Source organism: Herpailurus yagouaroundi, unplaced genomic scaffold, assembly GCF_014898765.1.
Source record: "Herpailurus yagouaroundi ecotype Mexico unplaced genomic scaffold, PumYag 569, whole genome shotgun sequence".
Taxonomy (NCBI): domain Eukaryota; kingdom Metazoa; phylum Chordata; class Mammalia; order Carnivora; family Felidae; genus Herpailurus; species Herpailurus yagouaroundi.
The window spans coordinates 1,646,335-1,669,376 of record NW_024412786.1 but is presented as its reverse complement, the minus strand read 5'-3'; the positions used below and the strand labels follow the sequence as shown (position 1 = coordinate 1,669,376).

The window sequence follows — 23,042 nt, the reverse complement described above, 5'->3', positions numbered from 1 at the left end:
AAAAAAAAAAAAAAAAGAAACTCTTAGGTGAGGGTTAGGTGCCAGCGTCCTCAGGAGAGAGGAGGGTGGATGGTCTTCCTCTCCCAGGTGGCAGTTTGGGATCGCCATGCCGCTGGGCACGTGAGCCCTGACTCAGCCGTGCTTCTGTCACTCAGGTCTCCTCCACTTTCTGCTTGGTGGATCTTGCTCCCCTCTCTTGGTTCTGCTTTCTTGTGCCCTTGGCTCGCCATCGCCCTGGGCCACTTGAAGCTGCTCCCCAAGCTCCCATCCACAGGTGGCTCTGTTGCTGGCCAGCCCATTCTTGTGGCATTTTCCAGTTCGCAAGTCTGGTCCATGGACATCTGCCAGGTCTTTGGGCTTGGTGTCCACAGGAGCCTCACCTCCTCGTCCTTCCTTCCATCCTGGGATGAAGCTTTTTTGTTTCAGGATCCTCCTTACCCTGGGGTGTGCCCCCAGGGGCCTTTGAGAGCCCTGTCCCAGAGTCCTATCACTGGTGGGAGAGCGGGTTCTCCAGTAGCTGCCCTCCTGAATCAGCCACCTGGGGGGAGGCATGGGCCCTGCTTCTGCCCAGCTGCTCACAGCCCAGGAGCCTGAGGTCAGCTGTAACCCCCTGTGGAAGCCTGCGGGGAGGCCCTGACTTAGGGTGGTCTGGCCAAGACATCCTGTCCCTGTGCTGGCCGTGGCCTTGCGCCCACGTCTTCCGCTGCTGTTGTTTGTCCGAGGGATGGAAATTTATCTCAGGTTCCCCCGCCCCATCGTCACTGGCCAAAGAAAACCAAGAGAGGCAGGCAGGAGTTCCTTGGTGTCAAGAAGGGAACGTTCTTCTTCCAGAAATTTCTAGAAATTCTATTTGTCTATTCCAGAAATTCTAAATTTCTATTCCAGAATTTCTAGAAATTCATTCTTATTCTAGAAATTTCTAGAATGGCCCTGAACAGTCTGTCAGAGTAGGGGGCCAGAAAGAGGGACAGTGGAGGAGTTGGAAGGATGGGTCCCAGTCCTGCTCATTGCCATGGGGGTGTAGGACTGGGTGTTTTCTTCTCTTTGTAAGGAGACTAAGAGCTCCTTGTCACTCAAGGGGTTGGTTGTGAGTCAATCTACCATTGACTCAGTTTACCTGTCTGTAAGATATGGTCACTTCAGTCTCAGCTCCTTCGTCTGGGCATCTGATGTTGAACCTATCACCTGGGCCTGAGCTGAGGTCCTTTGGAGTCTGGCTGGCCTGGCATTGACCCTCAGGAGTGTCCAAACAGCATCTGGGGGTGACTGAAATTCCAGGGACCTCGCTCATTGACAATTGGTTCTATCAGGGATGTGCTAGGAGATTCCACCTGGGAGGAGCAAGGACCGAGCTGGGGAAGAAGCTCGAAGTGGAGTCTAGCTGATCCCTTTGTTTTTTTTGTGTTTTTTTTTTTTTCAACGTTTATTTATTTTTGGGACAGAGAGAGACAGAGCATGAACGGGGGAGGGGCAGAGAGAGAGGGAGACACAGATTCGGAAACAGGCTCCAGGCTCCGAGCCGTCAGCCCAGAGCCCGACGCGGGGCTCGAACTCCCGGACCGCGAGATCGTGACCTGGCTGAAGTCGGCCGCTTCACCGACTGCGCCACCCAGGCGCCCCTAGCTGATCCCTTTGACCTTGAAGACCTGCCCTACCACCCAAACCCCCGGTGGAGGGAACACACGGTCAGCCAGTCCTGGCACTCTTCCGGAAGGACATCCCTTTCCTGGAGGCGGATATGGAGCCGAAGGAGCCTGCGTTGCCCTCCCCACACACCCCTTCGGGGAGAGCTGCAGTCCTGGCTGGAGACAGGAGGATGGCCAAAGTGGGTCCGAAGCCACTTTCCTGTCCCCACTGCTAGAGGCCTCTACTTCCATGGGGCGAATGAGACTGTGAGGCTGTTGACCACTTCCTTCCCACGCCCGGTTTCCTGGGCTCTTCCCTTGTAGGTGTCCCTGCAGCCTCGGGGGGCAGGTGCTCCCTGTGGTGAGCAGTAAATTGGGGGCTCCCAAGCGAAGACCGCTTGAGTGGAGCACCCATCTAGAAGGCAGGCCTGGGACTGCTGTGAAGGGAGACCCCTCTCCCTTTGCAGGGCACCCACTCTGCCACGGGGATGACGCTCACCCCCAGCTGCCCCAGAGGGGCCGGGTCCTGGACCCTCCCAGCTTCCAGATCCTGTTGAGTGAGGGGAGACATGTCGGAAGCAGGTCGGCCCTCAGTCCTAGAAGACCGTGACCGCCTGGAAGGGCCAGGAGCAAGGCTGCTCTGAACGTGGGCAGAGGGACAGCTCTGACCACTTGGTGAACTGGAGGATACCCTAGCGGGGAGGAGGAGCCATCTCTCACCAGTCCTGGGTTCTCTCTTCTGGAAGCTTCTGGACACCAGCGGGTCCCAAGAATGCTGAGCAATGGTAAGGAAGTAGCTGGGGCTCAGCTGGGCAGCAGGCAGACAGGACGGAAAGTTCAGGGCAGGCTGGGACAACCTTGCCTTTGGGCATCTTAACAAACATGATCCCCACCCCTGTCCCCTTTGTCTTTGTGTGTGTGTGGGGGGGGATTCTTCACTGAGGGGTGGCCACAGGCAGAAAGCTAAAAGACACGATCCCCCCCCAAAGAGGCCCGAGGCTATGCTGACAAGACCAGGCCAGGGAGTGCTTCTGTCTCCCAAAAGTCTCGAGGCCTGAGGGCAGGCTGGGGGGGGGTCGTAGCCAAGGTTGGGCTCTGGAGACCTGGGCCTGACTCTTGATTCGGTCCCTCCTAGCTGCCCATCATGGGCAATCGGTTTCTCCAAGCCTTACTTTCCCATCTGTAAAATGGGGCATCTTCCTCGACGGGCTCGGGAAGAGATGAGATGATGCCATGAGATGCCCAGGACGGTGCCTAGCCCACAACACAGGCAGGAAAGGACAGATAGGCTGGCCTGGGAAAGGGCCAGCCCCCAGAGGAGCTCCCCAGAACTCTCCTCTGCCCCACCCCCACCTGTGGCTCTTCACTGGAGTCAGGGAGGGGCAGTCATTTGATCCTTTATTCACTCTTTTGTCGCCTCCCCCCCAACGCCCCTCCTGCCAGGCTTTGTGTGGGGGCCGGGTCAGGTCAGGGGGCAAGGGGGCCACTCCAATCCTCTGGGAACTCATAGCTGGCAGGGTGGGAGACAGGTGCGTGGCTCTGGGTAAGGGTTTCACTATGGCCTCGGGCTGCACCCCTGGAAGGAGGCGGTTGCCCTGAGTCTGGGAAGCTGAAGAGGAGTTTGGTAGGTAGAGAAGGGGCGGGGCAGGATTGGTCCCGTGGCTGGAGTGTGCAGAGGGGTGACCGGGGGCCAGAGCTGCCCTTTGGGTACAACTGAGGAGCTGAGACTTGTGTGGAGATCTCGGGGTAGTGCGATGAGTTTGGGACGTTTTGATCTTGGATGATGGTGGCCTCTAAGCTCGGTGGGGGGGAGGGCTGGGGGGGGGGGGAGGGGGGAACAGTGGACAGCTGGGGGCCGTGAGCAGTGAGGAGGGGAGCACGGGGTAGACAAAGTCCTGCTGGTCTTTGATCCTTTTCTTTTTTTTTTTAAATTTTGTTTTTCAACGTTTTTTATTTTATTTTTTGGGACAGAGAGAGACAGAGCATGAACGGGGGAGGGGCAGAGAGAGAGGGAGACACAGAATCGGAAACAGGCTCCAGGCTCCGAGCCATCAGCCCAGAGCCCGACGCGGGGCTCGAACTCACGGACCGCGAGATCGTGACCTGGCTGAAGTCGGACGCTTAACCGACTGCGCCACCCCTATCCTTTTCGAAGTCACAAGGGAGGGTCCGGTGGGGTGCCCGGGGCCGCCCCTGGACCCTCTGGAAATGGTGGCCTTTGTCGTCCTGCCTTCTCCGAAGGAGAGAGGGTGCTTCTCCCGATGTCCCATCGCAGAATGCCCGGGAGCTTAAAAGCGTGTGGATTTCAAGACAGTGCGCCCCGGGGGGCTGTGTGTCGCTTTCCTCACTGCCCTGTTCAGACATGAAAGACAAGAGGGGTGTGGCTCGTGCGTGCAGAGTGACCTCTGACCCCTGAACTGGGTCCCTCCTGAGGTCTCAGGAGGTACCACTGCCCTGCTCTTGGGGGCCCAGGAATGGGCACGTGCTGGGAAGCAGGGCGGGGGGGGGGGCAGTGACAGCCTGCCAGCCATCTAGGGGCTTTCGTGGTAGAATTTGGGGCCGGTGAGCACCCCTCCTCCCCCAGCAACGCCCATCACACCCTCGGCCCGTCCTTCTTAACAAATGACTACACTCTCCCTTCCCCTCGACGCCTCTGAAGGTGGCCCCGAGGGTGGCCCAGCCTCCGGCCCAGAGCAGGAGATGAACTCCACACTGTCAGCCAGGAGCCCCGGCCCTTGGTCTCCACTCTCCCAAAGATGTGCTGTTTGACTCTGGGCCAATCCCGTCCCTTTCTGTGCCTCTGCTTCTCTCTCTGCCCAGTGACGGGGTGGGGGCGGGGGGGCAGGGGGAAACGGAGAGGGCGGGCCCCGGGCCGAGCTCACTCACTGGTTCTGCACATCTTGAACCGTGTCGGGCAGCGGCAGGCTCTGTGTCTCGGGGAGCAACAATGCAGCCAAGCCGCTCAGCACCGGCACCGCCCCGTAGACCAGCAGCGGCAGTGAGCGGCCGTGCGCACCCAGCAGCCGCACCAGAGGCCCCAGGATAGCTCCCGCGCGGGCTGCCATCTGGCCCAGGCCCACCGCTGTCATCCTGCAGTCCCGGAAACACCCGTGAGGGCCTCCCAGCCCGGCCCAGCCCCACTCTGTCCAGGGAGGCACAGTGGTTCAGGCGGGCGGGTGGGGGGCGGGGGGAACGGAATGCACCTGCTCAGCCCTGAGACCACATGGGAGGGGGATGGCGGCGGGAACATCCGGGGCTGGGGAAGGCCACCCCCACCCTGCCCTCGAAGCCCAGGGTGACCCCTTCTTCGGGCCTGGGCGTAGCCTCACCTGAGCACGGTGGGGAAGAGCTCACCAGTGTAGATGCTGACGCAGGTGAAGGCGGCCCCCAGGCCCCCGAGCCCCAGCACGGCCAGGGATGAACGCAGGGCCCCCAACTCTGTGGACAGGGAAGGGGGTAGCGAGGTTGGTGGCAGGGCTCCGAGGTCAGATGGGGGCCGGACTTCTCCCTGACCTCCCAAATGTCTATGACTCCCCTCCCTCTGGGTGTCCCCCACAACGCACACACGCACCACATCCTAGGTGACACCGTGGTTCCATTCGCTGCCCCCCCAAACTGCTGCCCAACCCGATAACCCTGAGCCAGACCCTGGGAGTCCTCCTTGGCCCCCTGCTCCCTCCCCTCCCCCTGCAGGACCACCACCCCCTCCACTCCATCCCTGTTCCTGCTGCCTGGGGCGGGCCGTCACCATCTGTCCCAGATGCCCCAGCAGCCTCCTTCCCCACTGGGCCAGCACCCTCTGAGGAGGGGGCAGGGGCCCCTGTCCCTGGCTCAGCACCCCGAGGTAGGGAAGCCTCTGGCCGCTCACCGTGGGGCACCAGCATATTGGCCAAGACGCAGAGCCCCGCCAGCACCAGGGACGCCACCTGAGTGGACCGGCGGCCCAGGCGGTTCAGCAGCAGCAGGGTGCCGATCTTGGCCGGGATGTCCACGACCCCAATGAGGACCTGGAGCAGGAAGATGTCGCTGCCCAGGGCCTGCAGGTCTAGGGCCAGGCCGTAGAAGGTAAAGCCGAAGGCGAACCTGCGGGCGGGGCGGGGCGGGTGGGGTCAGGCTGGGGCGGGGGCTGCTCCTTTGCTGGTGGGTCCTCAGACCCACCTCCAGCCTCCCCCTGCAGGCTCGGCATAGTGGAGGGCTGGTCTCTGTGCACCACCTGGCCCCGGGCCTCCTCCCTCCCCCAGTGCCACCCCTCGGTAGGTTTGGCCAATGGGAGCCGCTGGTGAGGGGCTGGAGGTGCAGGGGGTGGGGTGGGGTGGGGGAGAGGCCAGGGTTTGCCTTCCTCCCTCCCTCTGGGCATCCTGTGTCCTTGCTGGGTGACACTGGCTCCCCGGGCTCTGATAATACTGGGGTGGGTGTGCCTTCTCGCCTCGCTTATTCTCGAATGGCCTCCTCGGCCTGCTGGGCAGCTCAGCTCTCCCAGCGCCTTTGCTGTGAATCTTCCTCCTTAGGGGTCTCTGCCATCCCCTCTCCCCAGCCTGACCCCACCTGGCCTTGGCTGCTTCCTTTGGGAGCCTGACTACTAGCAGGGGAGTGGGGGGGTGGGGAATGGAATGCTTCAGGCCTGGTCCTGGAGGCGGGAGCAAGAGGAGAGTCCGTAGAGGTCCCCTGCCTGGATGCCAGTCAGGGCCTGACCCCAGGTTCCCGGCTGCCCAAGGCAGGCCCGAGGCAGAGGCTGGGGCCCCGGGTGGGTGAAGGGGCCTCTACCAGCACAGAGTGGAGACACAGGTCCGGAGGCCCAGTCCGGGTGTGCAAAGCAGGGCAGCCGGGCTGGCAGGAGCCTGGCTCGCACTCAGCTCCTCCCGCATGGCTGACAGCAAGGCCTGCAGGGATGGGGTGGGGTGGGGCGGGGCGGGAGGGGAGTCACTGTCAGCATTGGGAGCACCGGACAGGTCCTCCTCCTTGAGACCCTCACCCTCCCAGGGGCCTGTGCAGGGGCAGGGAGAGGGTCTGAAGGCTGAGCCCTGGGGGAGCGCCCCGCCCCGCCCCGCCTCACCTCTGCAGTCAGTGTGTCCTCCACTGCCCTCTTCCCGTTGATGGCAGCCACCTTCTGTAGCTCCCGCAGGCCCTGCTCCAGCTTGCCCTTGATGAGGAGCCATCGGGCAGACTCCGCCAGCCACCTGCAGGGGGTCAAGGGCGGAGGGTGGGTGGGTGCGGCCTGTGGCCCCAGGCTGCGTGAGCCTTACTGCCCTTCTGTCTCCCTCTGCCCAGGAGGGTGGCCTCACTGGTGCCCATAGGCCCCAGGCTCAGGGACGCCACACCACCTGGCGCCCTCCTTCCCCCGCAGGCCACCTTTTCTGCCTTTTTCCTTCTCTTCCTCGGACTGGGGTTGGGAGTCCATATCCTCCCCTTCCAGCCTCCCTCCCGACCCTGTGGCCCTTCCCGGGCCCCCCCCCCCCCCCCCCGGGAACCAGGCCTGGGTGAGCCTGTCTGCAGTGAGGACTGTAGTCTTGCAAGCCCGCCACAAGCCGCAAGCCCACTGGGGTCCCCCACCTCTCACCAGGGAGGCCAGGCACCTGCCCGATGTCACATCCGTGGCCTTCCTGTTCACCCCCGAGGCTGCGCCTTCCTGCCTGAGCTGACTCCTCCCCAGCTTCCCACCCAACCGGGGGCTCAGGCCTGGGCAGGGTCTTTGGTCCTGGCGTCGCCGGCCCCCTCCACCTGCACCCAGGCGGCCACCAAGTCCTGTCACCACCAGCAGCACCGCTTGCGCCTGACCCGCCCCCCTGCCCTTGTCTCGCCTGTGGCCCGGTCGCCCATGTCAGGACAACACTTGCTGTCTCCTGGATGCCAGCTGGCCCCACGCATCCCGGCTCCACACCCCGATGCCAGGGCCCAGCTCCTAACCCTAACCTTGCCCCCACACCCCTCGACATGGGCCCAGATCCCTTGCGCTGGCCCAGCCCACCGAGGCCCCAGTCACGCCCACCATTCCACCCTGGCTCCTGTCTCCAGGCCTCTGCTCAGGCAGGCCCCCCAGCCAGGCACGCTTTCCCCTGGGAGCAGCAGCCAGGCGTGGGGTCACCTGCTCCGCATGCACGGGGCCTGAAGGTCCTCCGGGGTTCGAACAGGGGAGAGAAGGGGGGCTCGAGGCATACTTTCGAGGTAGAGTTGACAAGATCCAGTGACCTGCTGGACTTAGGGTGGGGCGGGGAGGTCAGTGAAGAACAGGGAGGTGACGTGGTGTCTCTAACTCTGGGACCCGGCGGATGGGGGCTGCTATCCCCCCCACCCTTGCTGGGGAAGCCTTGGGAAAGAGCAGGTGCGAGAAGATGTTCACGTTTGTGAATCCGAGACATCAGTCATGGCGATGTCACACGGAGGGTTGGAAACGGGAGGCTGGAGTCTGGGGAGGGGCAGGTCTGGAGAGGGGATTCAGGGTTTGCAGCATGTGGCACAGGGGACACAGTTTAGGTCGCCTGGGAGAGGGCACCCCTCCTCCGATTCAGGGCCAAGAACAGTGGGGGCTGGGGCGCCTGGGTGGCTCAGTCGGTTAAGTGTCTGACTTCGGCTCAGGTCATGATCTCGCGGTCTGTGGATTCGAGCCCCGTGTCAGGCTCTGTGCTGACAGCTCAGAGCCTGGAGCCTGTTTCAGATTCTATGTCTCCCTCTTCCTCTGACCCTCCCCTGTTCATGCTCTCTCTTTCTGTCTCAAAAATAAATTAATGTTAAAAAAAAAAAAAAAAAAGAACAGTGGGGGCAGAGCCAGGGTGCCAGGGCCGTCGTGGGTGAAGCCTGGTGGTCGGGCGGGTTCGAGGAGACGGGAAGGGGGGTGGGGCCGGCACAGGCAGACAACCTGTCATGGAGAGAAATGAGTTTCGAAGAGAAGCAGAGAAGCTGGTGGGAGTTCGAGGGCCATGGGCTCCCGCCCTCAGATGGTCCCCCTCTTATTCGTCAAGCCATCACGTGCGGGGTGTCTTGCCAGCTCCCCGCGGGGCAGTGTGCCTGTTTCGCTGTCGTCAGCCCCGCATCAGCCAGTGCCCTGCCCCTGGTGGGCACCCAGTAGCTGTTTGCTGAAGTCATGACGTGGTGGGTGACGCACGATTGTGGGCACGTGCACGGCACCTGGGTGGGCACGTCTGTCAGGAAAAGTGAGACTCTACCCCTTGAGCCAGCGTCAGGCTCAGAGAGCCAGGAAGGGGGCCCCGGAATCTGCATCGTTGACCCTTGCCCTCTACCCTCCAGCCTCCGCTCCGTTGGTCCCGGGGGTCAAACAGCCACCCCTCAGCCGGAATGGCTTCCTCTCAGGGCCAGTGCAGGAAGCGTGACTGTCTCCTGCTCTGCAGAGTGACTGCGAACTAGCTGCCCAGGGCTCCATTTTAAGAGCGTGTCTGCTCCAATCAGTGGGGCTTAGAGAGATCTGTAAAGTCAGCCCTCCTCCCGGTGCCAGTGCCCCGTCCTCTCCTGGGCTTCTGCCGGACTTCTTTCTGCAGGGGCCACGATGGCCAACCAAAAACCCAGAGTTGCTGGGTCTGTGTGTGAATGAGCCGGGCTCAGCCCTGTCCCAAAGGACATCCATTCATCCATCTATCCAGATATCCATCCAACAAATATTTCCCATACACCTACTATGTCCCGGGAGTTTGGCAAGAGCCATGGCTGATTTATTTCAGGGCAGCACAGACACTTCCTAACTTCTCTAATATGTCAGCCCTGTGTGGGGGGCTGGGGGTCCCCTCTGACCACTGGGTCTTGGTCCCTGCTCTTTAGTAAAATGTCAGTACATAAGGCTGACTGGGGCTGTGTCCTAGGAGCGGTGTGTGTGTGTGTGTGTGTGTGTGTGTGTGTGTGTGTGTTGTATTTGTGTCTCACCCCTCAGCCTGGCCTAGTGCCTCGGCTCAGAAAATGTGCCACATGCCAAGGCAAGCAAGGAGTCAAGAGGGAAAAGGCCTAGAGATGATGGGAAGGGAGAGGGGAGGGGGGAGGATGAGTGCAGGGGGAGGAGGCACCGGGAGGAACAAGGAAGGGAGAAGCGTCTCCGGCGCCAGAGCCCCAGGCCGGGGTGGGTGAGCACCGTGGGCCTGTGGCCGCCAGCTGTGCCGGGCCCGTGGCTCCCCTCCGGCTGGGCTCCCTTGGCCTCCTGCGCCCCTGGTCCCTGCCCCCAGGGTGGAGGGTAGGCAGGGCCTTCTCTGAGGAGGGGGGACGGCACCCACCAGGAATACACAAAGCAGAGGAAGAAGGGGGCGGAGACAACCAGCTGCAGCAGGGCCCAGTCACGCACACCGTAGGCCACTGTGGCCATCAGGACCTGACCGAGGCTGAAGCCCAGGGAGTTCAAAGTCATCACCAAGGCTCGGGCACGCGTGGACGTCCACTCCATCACTGCAAGGAGACCGCAAGGGTCAGCCTGGGAGCCCACACGAGCCTCCCTCGCCTGGCCCGGGTCAGGTGACCTACGGAGAGTGCAAGTGTTCATCATGACGCCCGCCACGGCCAAGGCCACCAGGAAGCGAAACAGGCAGTACACCGGGAAGGTGGGGGCCAAGGCGGCCGCCGTGCCCGACACGGCCATCTGAAGGTAGTTCCAGGTCAGCACCAGCCTGCGCCCAAACCTGCGGGCACACAAACGGGCAGGCGGTGGCCGGGTCCACGGGGCGCCATGGCACCGGCCACGGGGGTCTGAGCAGAGGTCACGGTGACTCTTGGGGCCAGACCCGAGTTATCTCCACCCCCCCCCCCCCCCCCCCCGCCCCACGAAAGGCTTGTAGGCCCAGGTGGCAGCCCCGGGCAGAGAACGAGCTCCCCGTCAGCAGGAGCGCTCAACAACAGCTTTTAGCGGTTTTAGGCAGATTTTAGCGGTAAGTGTTTGGTAGGAGTGACGACCCTCTACAACCCCAGAAACAAAGGCCTAGAGTGCGTACAGGGCTTCCTCAGTGGCAGAGCCGGAAGGCATCAGGGGAGAGACACACGGAGATGGGAGCACAGTGGCCTGAGGGAAAAGGGGCTTCTAGAACGGGGGGGGGGGGAGGGGGGGTACTCACCTGTCGGAGACTTGGCCAAACACGGCAGCTCCCACCAGGATCCCCGACAGGTAGATGGACTGGGCCATGGGCTTCAGGGCGTGGGAGTCGCACACAAGGTCCCACTGGCGGGAGAGGAGTGGGGAGCTGAGCCCAGACAAGCAGGGGTGGAGGCGTAGGACGGGAAGGCCTGAGGGAACCAGGTGTGGGTGGGTGGCCCGGTGACTTCTAGGGTGGTGGGGCAGGGCTAAGCCTCCCCACATCACCCTCTGGTCCAGGGTCAAGTTCTCTCTGGCCTCATCTCTCCCCTGCCTCACCCGGTTTGCAACGCCAGCCGGAGTTGGCGTCACCTCCCGATTCCCCCGGGGCCGCTCCCTTCTAGAGAGAGGCCCCTTCCCCTGGCCGGGGTGGGGGCCCCCTCCCACTCGCTCGCGTTTGCCTGATGCCTCCCCCCCTGGGGTCTGAGAACTGGGGTCACGGTGGAGGGAGCTGCCCAAGTCACAGCTAATCAGCGGCAGTGGGGCTGGCCTGGCGGTCACGGGCAGCACCCACTCTTCCACGAGCCAGGGGCCAGTGTCTGTCTGTAGGCTGGGTCCTGCCGCCCACTCCCCTGTAGGGCAGGTGCGGGAGGAGGGCACCGGTGGTGGGTGAGGAGGCTTGCAGAGGACAGGTCCCTCCCAGGACTGGGCCTTGCTGAGTCCAGTCAAGTGTGAGCTCTGCCCTCGGCCTCTAAGGTGCCAGGACTTGGGGAGGGTATCAGGGGAGGCCCTTACCTTGGCCACGATGGTGGAGGTGAAGGTGCTGCGGTCGTAGACCCAGCCGTCCACGCACGGCTCCGTGGCGGCCTCGCTCCAGTTGGTGGCCGTGCCGTTGGGGTCCAGGAGCTGCCACTGGGGTTGGCGGAAGCGGCGACACCGGTGGGGCTCGTGGTTGGGGCCCGGGGGGATGGAGACGGTCAGAAGGTCCTTGGGGCCCAGGGCCCCGGGGACACCGGCCTGGGCGGTGCTGTTGTCCAGGAGGGGCACCCAGCAGCGGTGGTTGGGCACGGCGGCCGAGAAGTTCTCCATCATGCTCTGAGTGGTGAGCCACATGATAGGGACCACCAGAGCCACCATCTGGAGAACCTGGAACCTGCCCAGGCCGCCCACTTGGTCCAGGAGCTCAGAAAACGCCATGGAGCCCGCCGAGGGGGCCCAGGGGAGGTGCCCACTTCACAGAAGCTGGCCCAGGGCAAAGGGGCCAAGGCCGGTGACCTGCTTCCCCCACAGCAGCACCTGCTTCGTCAGCTGAGAAGCCTGGAGCATGGCAGTGGCCTCCGGCCTCGCTCCCCCTGGGCCAGGACTCTCCGGGCGCCCGCCCAGCAAATGTCACTCAGGGTGCCTCCGACTCGGACCAGGGGTTGCTAGGTGTGACCCCTGAGCCACCAGCATCCTTCCGGAGACGTAGCTGGCCCTGGACCTCCAGGAGGAGCTGAATAAAGCAAGTGGGGAGAGTGGAGACCGAAGTCACCCAGACTGGAATAAAACACTGACCAGATGACCCTTACGGAATAGGCGTTAAGGCTTGGTCGAAGTTTAACCCAACTGTGACGTAGGCTGCTGCCTGCCCTCCACACCCCTGCCTGCCTCAAAAGGCAGGGACCTTACTGATCCTGGGACTGGCAGGAGCTGGAGCGACATCCTGTGGGCTGCTGGGACCTGTGTGTGTGTGTGTGTGTCCCAAGTTATGGGCAGCCATCTGAACCCACACCTCCCAGCCTGTGTGGCCCAGCACCACCACCCCCCCCTCCGTCATCTGCTGCCATTGATGTGCCCAAGCTTCTTCTGCTGTCACCCTCTCCGAGCCCTCGCAAGGTCTCCCCAACATCACCAGACACCTGTGTATGATGTGTAGGAACAATGACAGTGACCTAACCGTTTCTTCTGTGCTTTGGGGCACGAGGCCACCCATTTTAGGGGTAACTCCCGCCCCATTGCCTTTTGTCTCGCCCACTCTCCCCCTGCCCATCCACTGGCGTCTGTGCCCCCCATCCCGAGGACGCCCTGTGCCAGCTCCGCGGGCTCCCAGCCTTGCTCCCGTCCTGGCTGGTGCTCCCAGCCTGGAATGCCACATCCTGAACGTACCCCAAGGGCCCTTCTCCTGCAGGGAGCTCTGGTTGCTTACTCTTGCCTCCCTCCTGGGCCCTAAGTCTCATGTCCAGCCAGTTGCCGGAGGGCAGGAACCCTTCTTTGGAGCATCTTTGGGACCAGCACGTGTTTGGACAGCTAAAGCAGCCTCCGTAAAGACTTGCTCCCGCTGGTTTTAAAGGCAGCTTCTCAGGGGCGCCTGGGTGGCTCAGCCAGTGAAGCGTCCCGACTTCGGCTCAGGTCATGATCTCACAGTTGGTGAGTTCGAGCCCCGCGTCGGGCTCTGTGCGGACAGCTCGGAGCCTGGAGCCTGCTTCGGATTCCGTGTCTCCTTCTCTCTCTGCCCCTCTGCTCATACTCTGTCTCTCTCTCTCTCTCTCTCTCTCTCAAAAATACATAAACACCAAAAAAAAAAAAAAAGCAGCTTCTGTTTCTTTTGATTATAAAATTAACGTACATGCCTTTCAAAAGTTTCAGAACGTATTGACAGGTGCGCAGAAAGCAAAGATCCCTCCCAAACTCACCAACTGGTGATCACCACTGTTGATGCTTGGTGTAAATCCTTCTAGAGTCTTGCATTTTGTGCCGCCTCCTCTGTTCAGATATCTCCTGCCTCCTCCACCCTCTCGCAAAAGATGCCCTTTCTCCTTATTTCACTAAAGAAACAGAAGTCAGGAGAAGCCAGCGGTCTCGTCCTCCCACCCGCCTCGGTGCCCCCGCATCCTGCCTTTCGTCCTGCCAGCCCGATGGCCCACGCGCTCGCACTCATCCTGCCCCCCTCGCCGTGCGCCCTGCGGCCCACCTCTCCACCTGCCCAAAGCCTCTTTGGCAACTGCCTTCCCCTCCTGACCGGATAGTTCCCACCAATGTACAAATACGCCATTTTCCGGGGCGCCTGCCTGGCTCAGTTGGAGGAGTATGTGACTCTTGATCTCGGGGTCGTTGGGGGTAGAGGTTAGTTACAAAAAGAAATTAAAAGTTAACCACCCCCCCCCCAATCTGCCACTCTCCCTCCCATCCTCAGAAAAGCCCCCTCTTTGGCCTGTCTTTGGCCCCCCCCTCTTTTCCTGCTACTCTTGAGGTACAAGACCCCAAAAGCATTATTGCCATTCGCCTCCAATTCCTCCTTCTTTTTTGGATTGATTCCCATCAAGTTTTTGTCCCTGTCACGCCCCGGTCCCCAGTGACCTTGCTGCGCCTGCGTTCGGTGACATTTTCAGGGCTCCTCTTACTTGAGCCATCTCAGCCGCTGGCCCTTCTCCCTCCGGGCCGCCACTCTCCCCACACGCTTCTGTCTCCTTTGCTGGCCCCTTCTCTTCTCCCCACACTCTGTGTCCTTGTTCCTCTTCTTAAAAGTTTTTTTAACATTTATTTTTGAGAGACAGAGCGTGAGCAGGGGACGGGCAGAGAGAGAGGGAGACGCAGAATCCGAAGCAGGCTCCAGGCTCCGAGGCGTCAGCCCGACGCAAGGCTCGAACTCACAAACCGCCAGATCATGACCTGAGCCCAAGTCGGACGCTTCACCGACTGAGCCTCGCAGGGGCCCCTTCAAGGGCTTCTTTAATCCCACCACCCAAGCGTGGGGGCCCGTTGGAACACCTTTCTAGGCCCCAGGTGGTGCCACTTCCTGCCCGGGCACCATGGCTACAGACTGCAGGGGGCCCTGGGAAGACTTCCAGAAGCCTCCATAGGCTAAGAATTCTTACCAGAGTCAGCTCTCTCGGATCTCTGCAGAGCCCTGTGGAAAAGGAACGTAAAATTTCACACCGTCCCTTCCTTTCTAAATCCAGACTCTCGTGAATTCCCGTCGGTTGTGGAGCCTTCCCCTCCCAGGGACAGCTATGGCTTTCTTGTTGGACAAGAGACTTGTCCAGTCTCCTGTGCTGAGAACTTGGCCTGACTTCCCGTCTACAAGGGAGGGGCATGCGGGTTATCGGTTCTTGCACAGGCAGACAGCTCAACCATCGGGTCGGGAGCCCCAAAACATGGCGGGACAGAAGCGTGGGTTGCGCCCCCTTTGCAGCTAGGGTCCCCCGCGTCTGGCGCCAGCTCTCGGGGCACGTGTCTAAGACCTCTCTCTTTTGGCCATCTTTGGGAGTGGCTCTGGATCTTGGGAGGGCGGTACCCTTTGCACACCGTCTGTGGAGCACCTCTCACATCCCTGGAGCAGGTCGATGGCGCCGGGAACGTGTACCGTTTGTCGCCACTGCAACTTAACAAGGTATTTGAAAGGACTAAAAAGGAGCTCTGTGGCCAGAGATTGGTCAGATTGGAGGCTGGTGTTCCGAGCCTGGGAGGAACTTTCGACAAGGCCTTCTCCCCACAGCTTAAATGGAACTATGTACCCAGAGAGAAAGAAAAGCGTTTCCAAAGACAAACAGCGCTAAATTTAGAACATAGGAATCCTTTGATGTCCATCTCAGCCCAAGATCTTCTGCCCGATAAAAAAGGGAAGCAGACTGAAGACAATGTCGCTGGGTGGGTGGGTCGGCCCCTTGATGTCATTAGGGCTGAGAGGCACTTCGAGTCCAGGACCGGGGAGCTCACCTGGGGAGCGACCTTTCACAGCAGAAAGATGAGGTTTCAAATGGAGCCCTCGGTCTCCCATTTTTGGGGGCCCAAGAGGAGCATCCAGCAAAAATGGGTGGTTGAGAGCACGGCGGTGGGCGAAGAGAGGGTCACAGAGCGGAGGGCGAGGCAACTGGGCAGAAGACAGAGGGGAGGTGGTGTCGCGGGAAGGCTTGTCGTGCCCCGAGCCAGCCTTGGTGGGTTTCAGGCGTTAGGAGCCTGCGGACCGTCCGCAAACGGGCACCGGCCGAAGCTGTTCGCCAACGTGGGTTTTTTTCTCGGACCCGGGGATGCGCCGTGGACATCTTTCTGGCCGGATCGTTCGGCAAGTTGTTTTTTTTTTTTTTTTTTGCGATTCCTCCCAACCCCCGATGTCCTGTGGTGACAGCAGCTGCCTCTGGTCCCAGGCCAGGCAGGAGAAAGGGCAGGCAGGACTGCTAACCGTCAGTGACTCAGCAAATTCCCCAGGCGGCTAAATTCCCCAGGCCCTAATCCAGGCGGGCGGCTGGAGGAGGAGGCGGCAGCCAGAACCCACTGGGTTTGCTCATGCCTCCGGGGTCCCCCAGAGTTTCATTTTCATGTGGCCTCTGAGCCTCCACTCTCAAGCTTCTTCCCTTCCCTCGCCTCCACGGGCTGGATTCTTTAAGACAGCATGGCTATCCCGGGACAACACTCTGGGTCGGTCCCTTTGAGGATGTCCGCTAGCCTCCAGCTTGTCCCCTTTGCCCAAAGCCTTTGCTGATACCCTGGTGCTTCAGAGCCAAGGCCAAGCCACCTGGAGCCCTCCTCCCCCCACCCCCACCCCCATCATCAGAGCCCTCGCTTAGCTGCCTCTTTCACGTGGCCTGGGCCCGGTCCCCACTGAACACGCCTCGTTCCAGAAATGCCCCGCACCCTCTCGTCCCTTGTTTGCTGTTTCTTCTGTCCAAGAGCCACTGCCACCAACCCCACCAGCCCGAGCCCACCCCTCCCTCCAAGCTTCTCCCCTCCTGCCCCTGCACAGCTCCGTGATAGCCCTGCCCCTGCCGTGGTCTCGAGCTTTTCTGTCCGTCAGATAACGGGTTACCTGCCTCCTAAGGGCCGGGTCTGGTCATCGTGTCCAGGAAAGTGCCTAGAACGGGAACGGGCGCGCAGATCAGAGCCCCGGGCAGGGCAGGGGCCACGCGGTCTCCGTGGACTTGGCTTGATGAGCTTCTAGTTCGCCACCAGGGGAAAGAGCATCATGGACCCCCCCCTCCCCCGCCCCCAACCTCACAGGGTCGTTTCCAGGACAAGAAGTCGTGGTTCTCAGAGGGTCCTCACCTTCTCCAGAGACCCCCCCCAGCGCACACGGCGGTGTTTAGAGTTCCAGCTTCTCCAGAACGTCTGAGGATCTGGTCTCCGGCTTGTGTTACTTGTTCCAAAATGCTATCCTGGGCAGTTCTGAAAGGCTGGAGCTTTCCTTGCCGGACAAACACAGTGGCCCCTCTCCTCTTCGTCGCCAGCAAGATGTGCCCCAAATGTGGCCGCGGGCTCAACTCAGAACTCCCCCCAGCACAGCTGAGAGACGCCTCGGCGTTCCATGACGATGTCGCTTGTGGGGATGACACCCGATGGTCGCTGAGTCTTTACTATGTGTCGCACACGGTCCTACGTTCTCTCCCTGTGTTAACTCGTTTAATCCTTTGCACAACCCTTCCAATTCGGTATTCCAGTCTTACATCCATTTTTACAGATGTGGAAACTGAGGCTCAGAGAGGTGAGTCTAGGCCACCCAGGTACTCTGTGGCAGAATTGGGACTCCAACCCAGGTCCATCCAGCCCCAGCAGCTATGCTTTCGACTCTATTTATTTTGAGGCGCGAGGGAGGGGAAGAGAGAGAGCGCGGGCAGAGAGCATCCCAAGCAGGCTCCACGCTATCAGCCAAAAGCCCGACTCGGGGCTCGAACTCTCACACCATGAGATCGTGACCTGGGCTGAAACCAAGAGCCAGTGGCTCAAGTGGCTGAGCCACCCCGGCGCCCCCGCTATGTTTCCAACTCCTGAGGTTGGCCGAAGGCTGGAGGGTAGCAGAGGAGGATGCTGGGAAGCCACTGAAAACTCCATGGCAAGCGTCCCAGCCTCGGCGCCCCTGTCCCTCTCACTGGGGCCCCGCTCCCCTCCGATGAGCGGCCTTTCCCTCCTGTCCTCTTCTCCCTGAGCGCCAGGGTCCCCGTCTCCTAGCTCAGCACCTCCCTAGGGGAACCCCTCCTCAGTCCCTGTCAACCACCCTCCCCCCCCCCCCCACTGCCCCCCTCACCGGGGACCAGGAAAAAGATCCCTTTTCTTTTCTATGCTGCCAGCTCAGCCTCCCGTCCCACTGGACCAGATTTTAGCTTTACTTTAATCTTGCCAAAAAGCTCAGTAAGCAGTTTCCTCGGACAGAAACGGGGCCTTCCCCAAGCCGACTTCCAGAGCCACCCCCAGAACAGCCCGCGTCTCCCCCCCCCCCGCCCACGGCTTGCCGCACCGCGAGGGACCTGCCTCGTACCCAGGTGGCCCTCGTCCACAGAAGCCCTGCTTCCTGTCCCTTGCCTCTGAGGCCCAGGAGCCCCCCTGGCCCATTGAACAAATGCGCTCTAAATAGGTCAAGGAGAGCGCTGGGCAGCCTTCCTTTCACGTGCCTGGCGGAGCGGGCAAGTCTGGCCTTCCTTCGCCAAAGGGACTTCGCTCTCCTTGCTGCGTCAAAAAGATATTTCGTGTTAAAATTCAACAGAGAGATGTTAACCAGCCGTCGGAATAAGGCTCGTCAGAGCGCGGGCTGCTCGGACGGGCTGAACTTTGCCTCGCTCCGTGGAGGGTCTCGCCCACCGCTGGTAACCACCGGCTGGCACATTTTAACAAGGCCGGGTGCAAACACCGCCCCCCCCCACCTCCTGCCCCCACCAGTGCCCGGAGCCCTGCCTCGGGGGGCCCCCAGAGCTCAGGATTCCAGCATCTTTCCTGAAGAAGTCAGAAGCCGCCTTAGCTGCATTTTAGGAACACCGAATCCTCTAGCAGGGCCCCGACCCTGTTTGGTTTTGCGAGTTGCAGCCTAATGTTAGGAGGAATCATTTTAGGCGGATGCCAGGACCCGCTGGGGGGAGGGCGCGGGAAGGTGTCCGGCGGATTTTGGCAAAATCCCTCTCGTTTGGCCGGAAAGCACAGCGGCGGGATTTGGCCGGCAGCGGGCAAGCACACTGGGCGGTGGGGACTTTTCTTTTCTGCCTCTGGGGACCGGAAGCGCACAGCCTGCCATCAGAGTAGCCAGCGCCAGCCGTGTTTTCAACAAACCCACGAACTCTCCCCAAACGAGAGGCAGTTAGGCACACAGCCTCTGGAACAGGCCGCCTGGATTTCGACTCCTGTTCTGCCCGGGCTGTGTGGCCTTGGGAGAGGAGTTGAACCTCTCTGTGCCTCAGTCTCCTCCTCTGTAAAATGGGGGCGAGAGCGGTTCCGACCTCACAAAGCTCAGGACAAAGCGAGTTGGCGCGGATCACCTGTAACAGTCCCCAGCAGGCGTTATTAATATCTTTTTTTTTTTTTTTCCTGGCAGTGAGGACTCGGGGAGACACCTGGGCTCCCCTGGAAGCTGACCTGAGAAGGGTTCATGGGCAGCCGGGGTTGGCCCCGAGTCAGATCAAGCAGGGATAGATGCTGGTTGAAGGACGGGCCCCGACACACCGTGGAGTGACGCTGCTGTAAATCTGGGTCAAAATGTGATTCATCTTTTCACATACGGCTGATATCTGCTTGGCCGCTTTAACGAGGAGCTCTTACTTTTCGAGAAGGAACACCTGTGTGGATGTGAGGGCGGCTGGACCTTTGGGCTCACTCCGCGTCCAAGCTGTTTGAACAAAAGGCAGGAGGGGGCGGGGGAGGGAAGGTCGGGCCTGCGGGCTCCTGGTTACTTCGCGTCCCCTTTGGCGTCTCTGTCTGCCACGGGGCTTGCGACTCTTCCTCTGTGGCTCTACTCGAGGGCTCTGTAGCCTAGAAACCTCAGGTCAGTCTCCAGCCTTTATCTGCACACGCTCGCACACACGTATGCACCGTTGGCCTCAGCTGGTGAGGGTTGAGGAGACGGAGGCCGTGTTTGGCCCACAGCGATGAGAACACCCTGGCCTGGGGGGGACTGGCCAAACCTCTTGCTCAACCTCCGAGCACGGAGACGACTCCCCAGCTGGTATCGTCTGAGTCTGCGCATAATCAAGAAATGCCACTGATCACCGTACGCCCTTGAGAATTCTCTGGGCCAGGCAGAAACCTCGGAGCCGGCCTTTGGACGAGAATCAGGTGGCCGGCCTCCGGAATAAAGCTTATCCTCCTTTCCAGTCGAAGCCCTTCTCTGGAGTATTGGCCTTTCGAGCACGAGCAACGGCAGCCAAACTTGGGTTTTGGTAACGGGAGGAGGGGGCGCCCTGGCGGTGTGGCGCCTTGGGGCTGCAGTCTCGCTGCACATCTCTTTCCTCCACACACAGTGGAGAGCACGGCGGCCAATGCCCCCAAATGTCAATCTTTGCTGCTTCACTCCCAGAGAAGGGCCGATTGATTGATTTTCTTTCTTCATTTTGGCTAGAGACACCCTGGGAGGGCTTTCTGGGGGGCCCAGTGAGGGCACGTCCCGCCTCCTGGACCCAAAGAACACAGTGCCTCCCAGTGATGCCATGGGGGGCACGAGGGACACGGGCAGGGAACCCGATCTCATGTCTGTGCCCGGAGGGGGAGTGGAAGTGGGTATTTGTGGGTGGGTGGGGGGGTCCCTGGAGACTTGACCACCCGCTAACCTTGGGGGGGGGGGTGGGCAGAGCTCTAGACTTTCAGCAGGTGGAGGCAAAGGGAACATTGGAATGTTCTCTTTGGCCTCTTCGTGCTCTCTCTGCTCCCATTCATTCATTCACTCATTCATTCATCCAACAAACAGTAATTTACAAAAATACCTTGAGTCAGGCCCTGGAGCAAACTTCTGGGGACTTCTGAGAATAGATCAAAAGCGTTCCCGCCTGTGAGGTATAGGGAGGGGGGAGGCGGAGGCCCAATGTCAGCACGCCCACCAACCGCTAACCCTATGAGGACAGATTCTACGAGGATAATGAAGGAAATCGGGAAGGCACGGGAGTAACAGGGAGGGGTGGGAAGGGCCACTCAGCTAGCAGGGGGGACGGCCTCCCTGAGGAGGGACGAGTACTCACACCTCGGCTGCGAAGGGGCCAGGGGTTAAAGGCAGAGCAGAGCAGGAGGGGAACAACGTGTGTGAGGTCCCCGTGGTGGGCAAGGACCTGCCAAGTTCATGGTGCCGTGAGCCAAGTGAGCGAGAGGGAAGCTGGCGGGGGGGGGGGGGGGGCGGGGAGGAGGGTCCTAGGGGTCTCGTGAGAACCCACGGAGGGTGGGGATCCCCTGGAGGGTTTCCTGTAAGGCATTGGCACGAGCCCTGGGGAGCACACGGCGGATGGTGTGTGCGGAGGGGTGGGGCCACGAGTGGCAGCAGGGGCCAGTGAGGAGCTCCTGGGGTCCCCACGGGAGAGGTGACAATGGCTTGGGTGGGGGCGAAGGTGAGGACAGACACGGATCGATGAGAGGTACATTTTGGAGAGGGAGGCGGTGGGACTTGACGACCAGTTGGTGACAGGGAGGCTTTAAGCACAGCTCCTAGCTTTCTGGCTTCACCACCGACTGGATATCGGGCCATCTAGGGTCTGGGGGAAGGTCACAACGTCACTGTGGGCCGTGTTGAAGTCCCGACACCAGGGAGGCGGCCCAGGCGGCTGGGGGAAGGGTCCCGCTCACCACACAGATGACCCCAGTCCTGGGAAGGCTGGCCGGAGGGGCCTGACGCAGCTGGGAGGGGGAGTGGCTTGGCTCCTCTAGACACACCTGGTGTGGCCCAGATGCTGTGTTCTAAACAAGAGAGCCAACGTTGAGTATTTTGGAGATTTCACATAAAAATTGTGACTTAAGAACACTTGGGAAGTTTGGCAATCCTGGGCTCAAAGCTTCCGGGAGACGCTCTCTGGGCCCCGAGTGGCCTCGTCGCCCCCCGGCCCCTGCCCCCCTGGGACTGAGCCCTATCCTGCGCCTGCCCACCGGACTCTCCCCTCCACTGCCTGGTCTCCCCGGATGACTCTGCCCTGGGGGAAAAGGTGTCACCCATGCGGGTAAATCCCCACCAGGTGGGCGAGCAGAAAACCTCGGTCTTCCTCGGTTCCTCCCGTCTTTCAAGTTCCATCCTGACCTTTCAGCAAATCCAAGGGGCTCCGTCCAAACCCCGCCCTCCCTGCCGCCACTTCTCCGCACAGGGTGCCGCCGGCACCCTGGGGACACAACAGCGGCCCGGACGGGGCTCCCCGCCCCCGGCCCCGTGGCCCTGTCCCCCCTTCTCCGCTCCCAGGCAGGGCCATCCTTCGGAATCTCCATCAGGTCACGTCAGCCCAAACCTTGCAGGCCCCTCCTGGCCCGACACTTCCCACCACGGCCACTAGCCCCGGAAAGACCGGCCCCCAAGTGACCGCAGAGCCACCCGGCACCTCGCACTCACGGCCCCGGGGCTGCAACAGGCCTCTGGCCATGCACGTGTGGCCTTCGGGCCTGGGCTGGGAGCTGTCTCCCTACAGATAACGCGCCTTCTAGGCTTTCTTTCAAGCTTAATAAACGTGCAAGGGAGTGAAATGCCCCCGCGCCATCTCCGTAATCAGGAGAAATGAACACACCCATCACCCCAGAGTCCGTGTGTGGCCACTGACTTCGAAATCCCTCCTTCCCTCCCCCACCCTTGGCTTGAGCACCCGCAGATCGGCTTTCTGGGCCCCCGGCTTCGCCTGCGTTTTCTAGCACTTCTCATACATATATTTTACACGAATTGTAATTCGTCACATAGACACACTGAAATCTGTCTGCTCACCCGTTGATTGACGTTTGGGTGGTTTCCAGCTCCCGGAAGTTGCAAATAGAGCCGCGAGGACCGTTCACGTGCAAGTCCCCGTACGGGCTCAGTCTCCCATCTCTTCTGGGAAATATTTAGAAGCGGAGCAGTTGGGTGGCACGGCTGGCGTGCGTGTAATTTTTTAAGAAGCTGCCACCCTGTTTTCCAAAGTGGCCGGACCATTTTACATTCCCACAGTCGCCCCACAATCTCCTCAACACCCGGTCTTTTCAATCTTTGCCATTCTGGTGGGTATGTGGTGGCATCTGTGTGGTTCACGTTTGACGATGTGACGCCTCTTTGCACGCGCTCGCTTGCCGTCCGTGTATTCTCTCTGGTGAAGCATCTGTTCAAACCTTTTGCCTGTTGAAAAAAACTTTTTTTAACGTGTATTTGTTATCCAGAGACAGAGAGAGACAGAGCATGAGCAGGGGAGGGGCAGAGAGAGGAGGAGACACAGAATCCGGAGCAGGCTCCAGGCTCCGAGCTGTCAGCACAGAGCCCGACGTGGGGCTCGAACTCACAAGCCATGAGATCATGACCTGAGCCAAAGTTGGACGCTCAGCTGAGTCACCCAGGCGCCCCTAGAAATGCAATAGATTTTTGTATCTTGACCTTGTATCCTGTAACCTGTAACTCATAAAAAGAAATTTTATGAGCCAAGCTCATTTCTTGGTTCTAGTAACATTTTTGTAGATTTCTTAGGATTTCCTATAATTTTGTCATCTGCAAATTAACAAGTTTTGTGTCTTCCTTTCTTATCTATTTCTTGTCTTTTATTTATCTTTTCCTT

The 23,042-nt window shown here is 60.6% G+C and overlaps 1 protein-coding gene across 2 annotated transcripts; it reads right to left on the bottom strand.

The window, feature by feature from the left end:
- Positions 1-3,768: 3,768 nt before the first annotated feature.
- On the bottom strand, positions 3,769-13,395 carry SLC22A12 (solute carrier family 22 member 12). Of its 2 annotated transcripts, XM_040465667.1 has the most exons (11): positions 13,293-13,395; positions 11,416-12,112; positions 10,664-10,767; positions 10,080-10,234; positions 9,836-10,004; positions 6,679-6,802; positions 6,390-6,505; positions 5,494-5,708; positions 4,955-5,063; positions 4,512-4,715; positions 3,769-3,977 (listed from the first exon to the last, which is right to left on the bottom strand). In XM_040465667.1, the coding sequence occupies exons 2-11, from the start codon at positions 11,815-11,817 to the stop codon at positions 3,914-3,916; spliced, it is 1,662 nt and encodes a 553-aa protein (XP_040321601.1). In that variant the 5' UTR covers positions 11,818-12,112; positions 13,293-13,395; the 3' UTR covers positions 3,769-3,913. The 2 variants fall into 2 exon arrangements, with proteins under 2 accessions (XP_040321601.1, XP_040321602.1); XM_040465668.1 differs by lacking the exon at positions 13,293-13,395 and having other exon boundaries at positions 10,664-10,832; positions 11,416-11,514.
- Between the last annotated feature and the right edge of the window lie 9,647 nt (positions 13,396-23,042).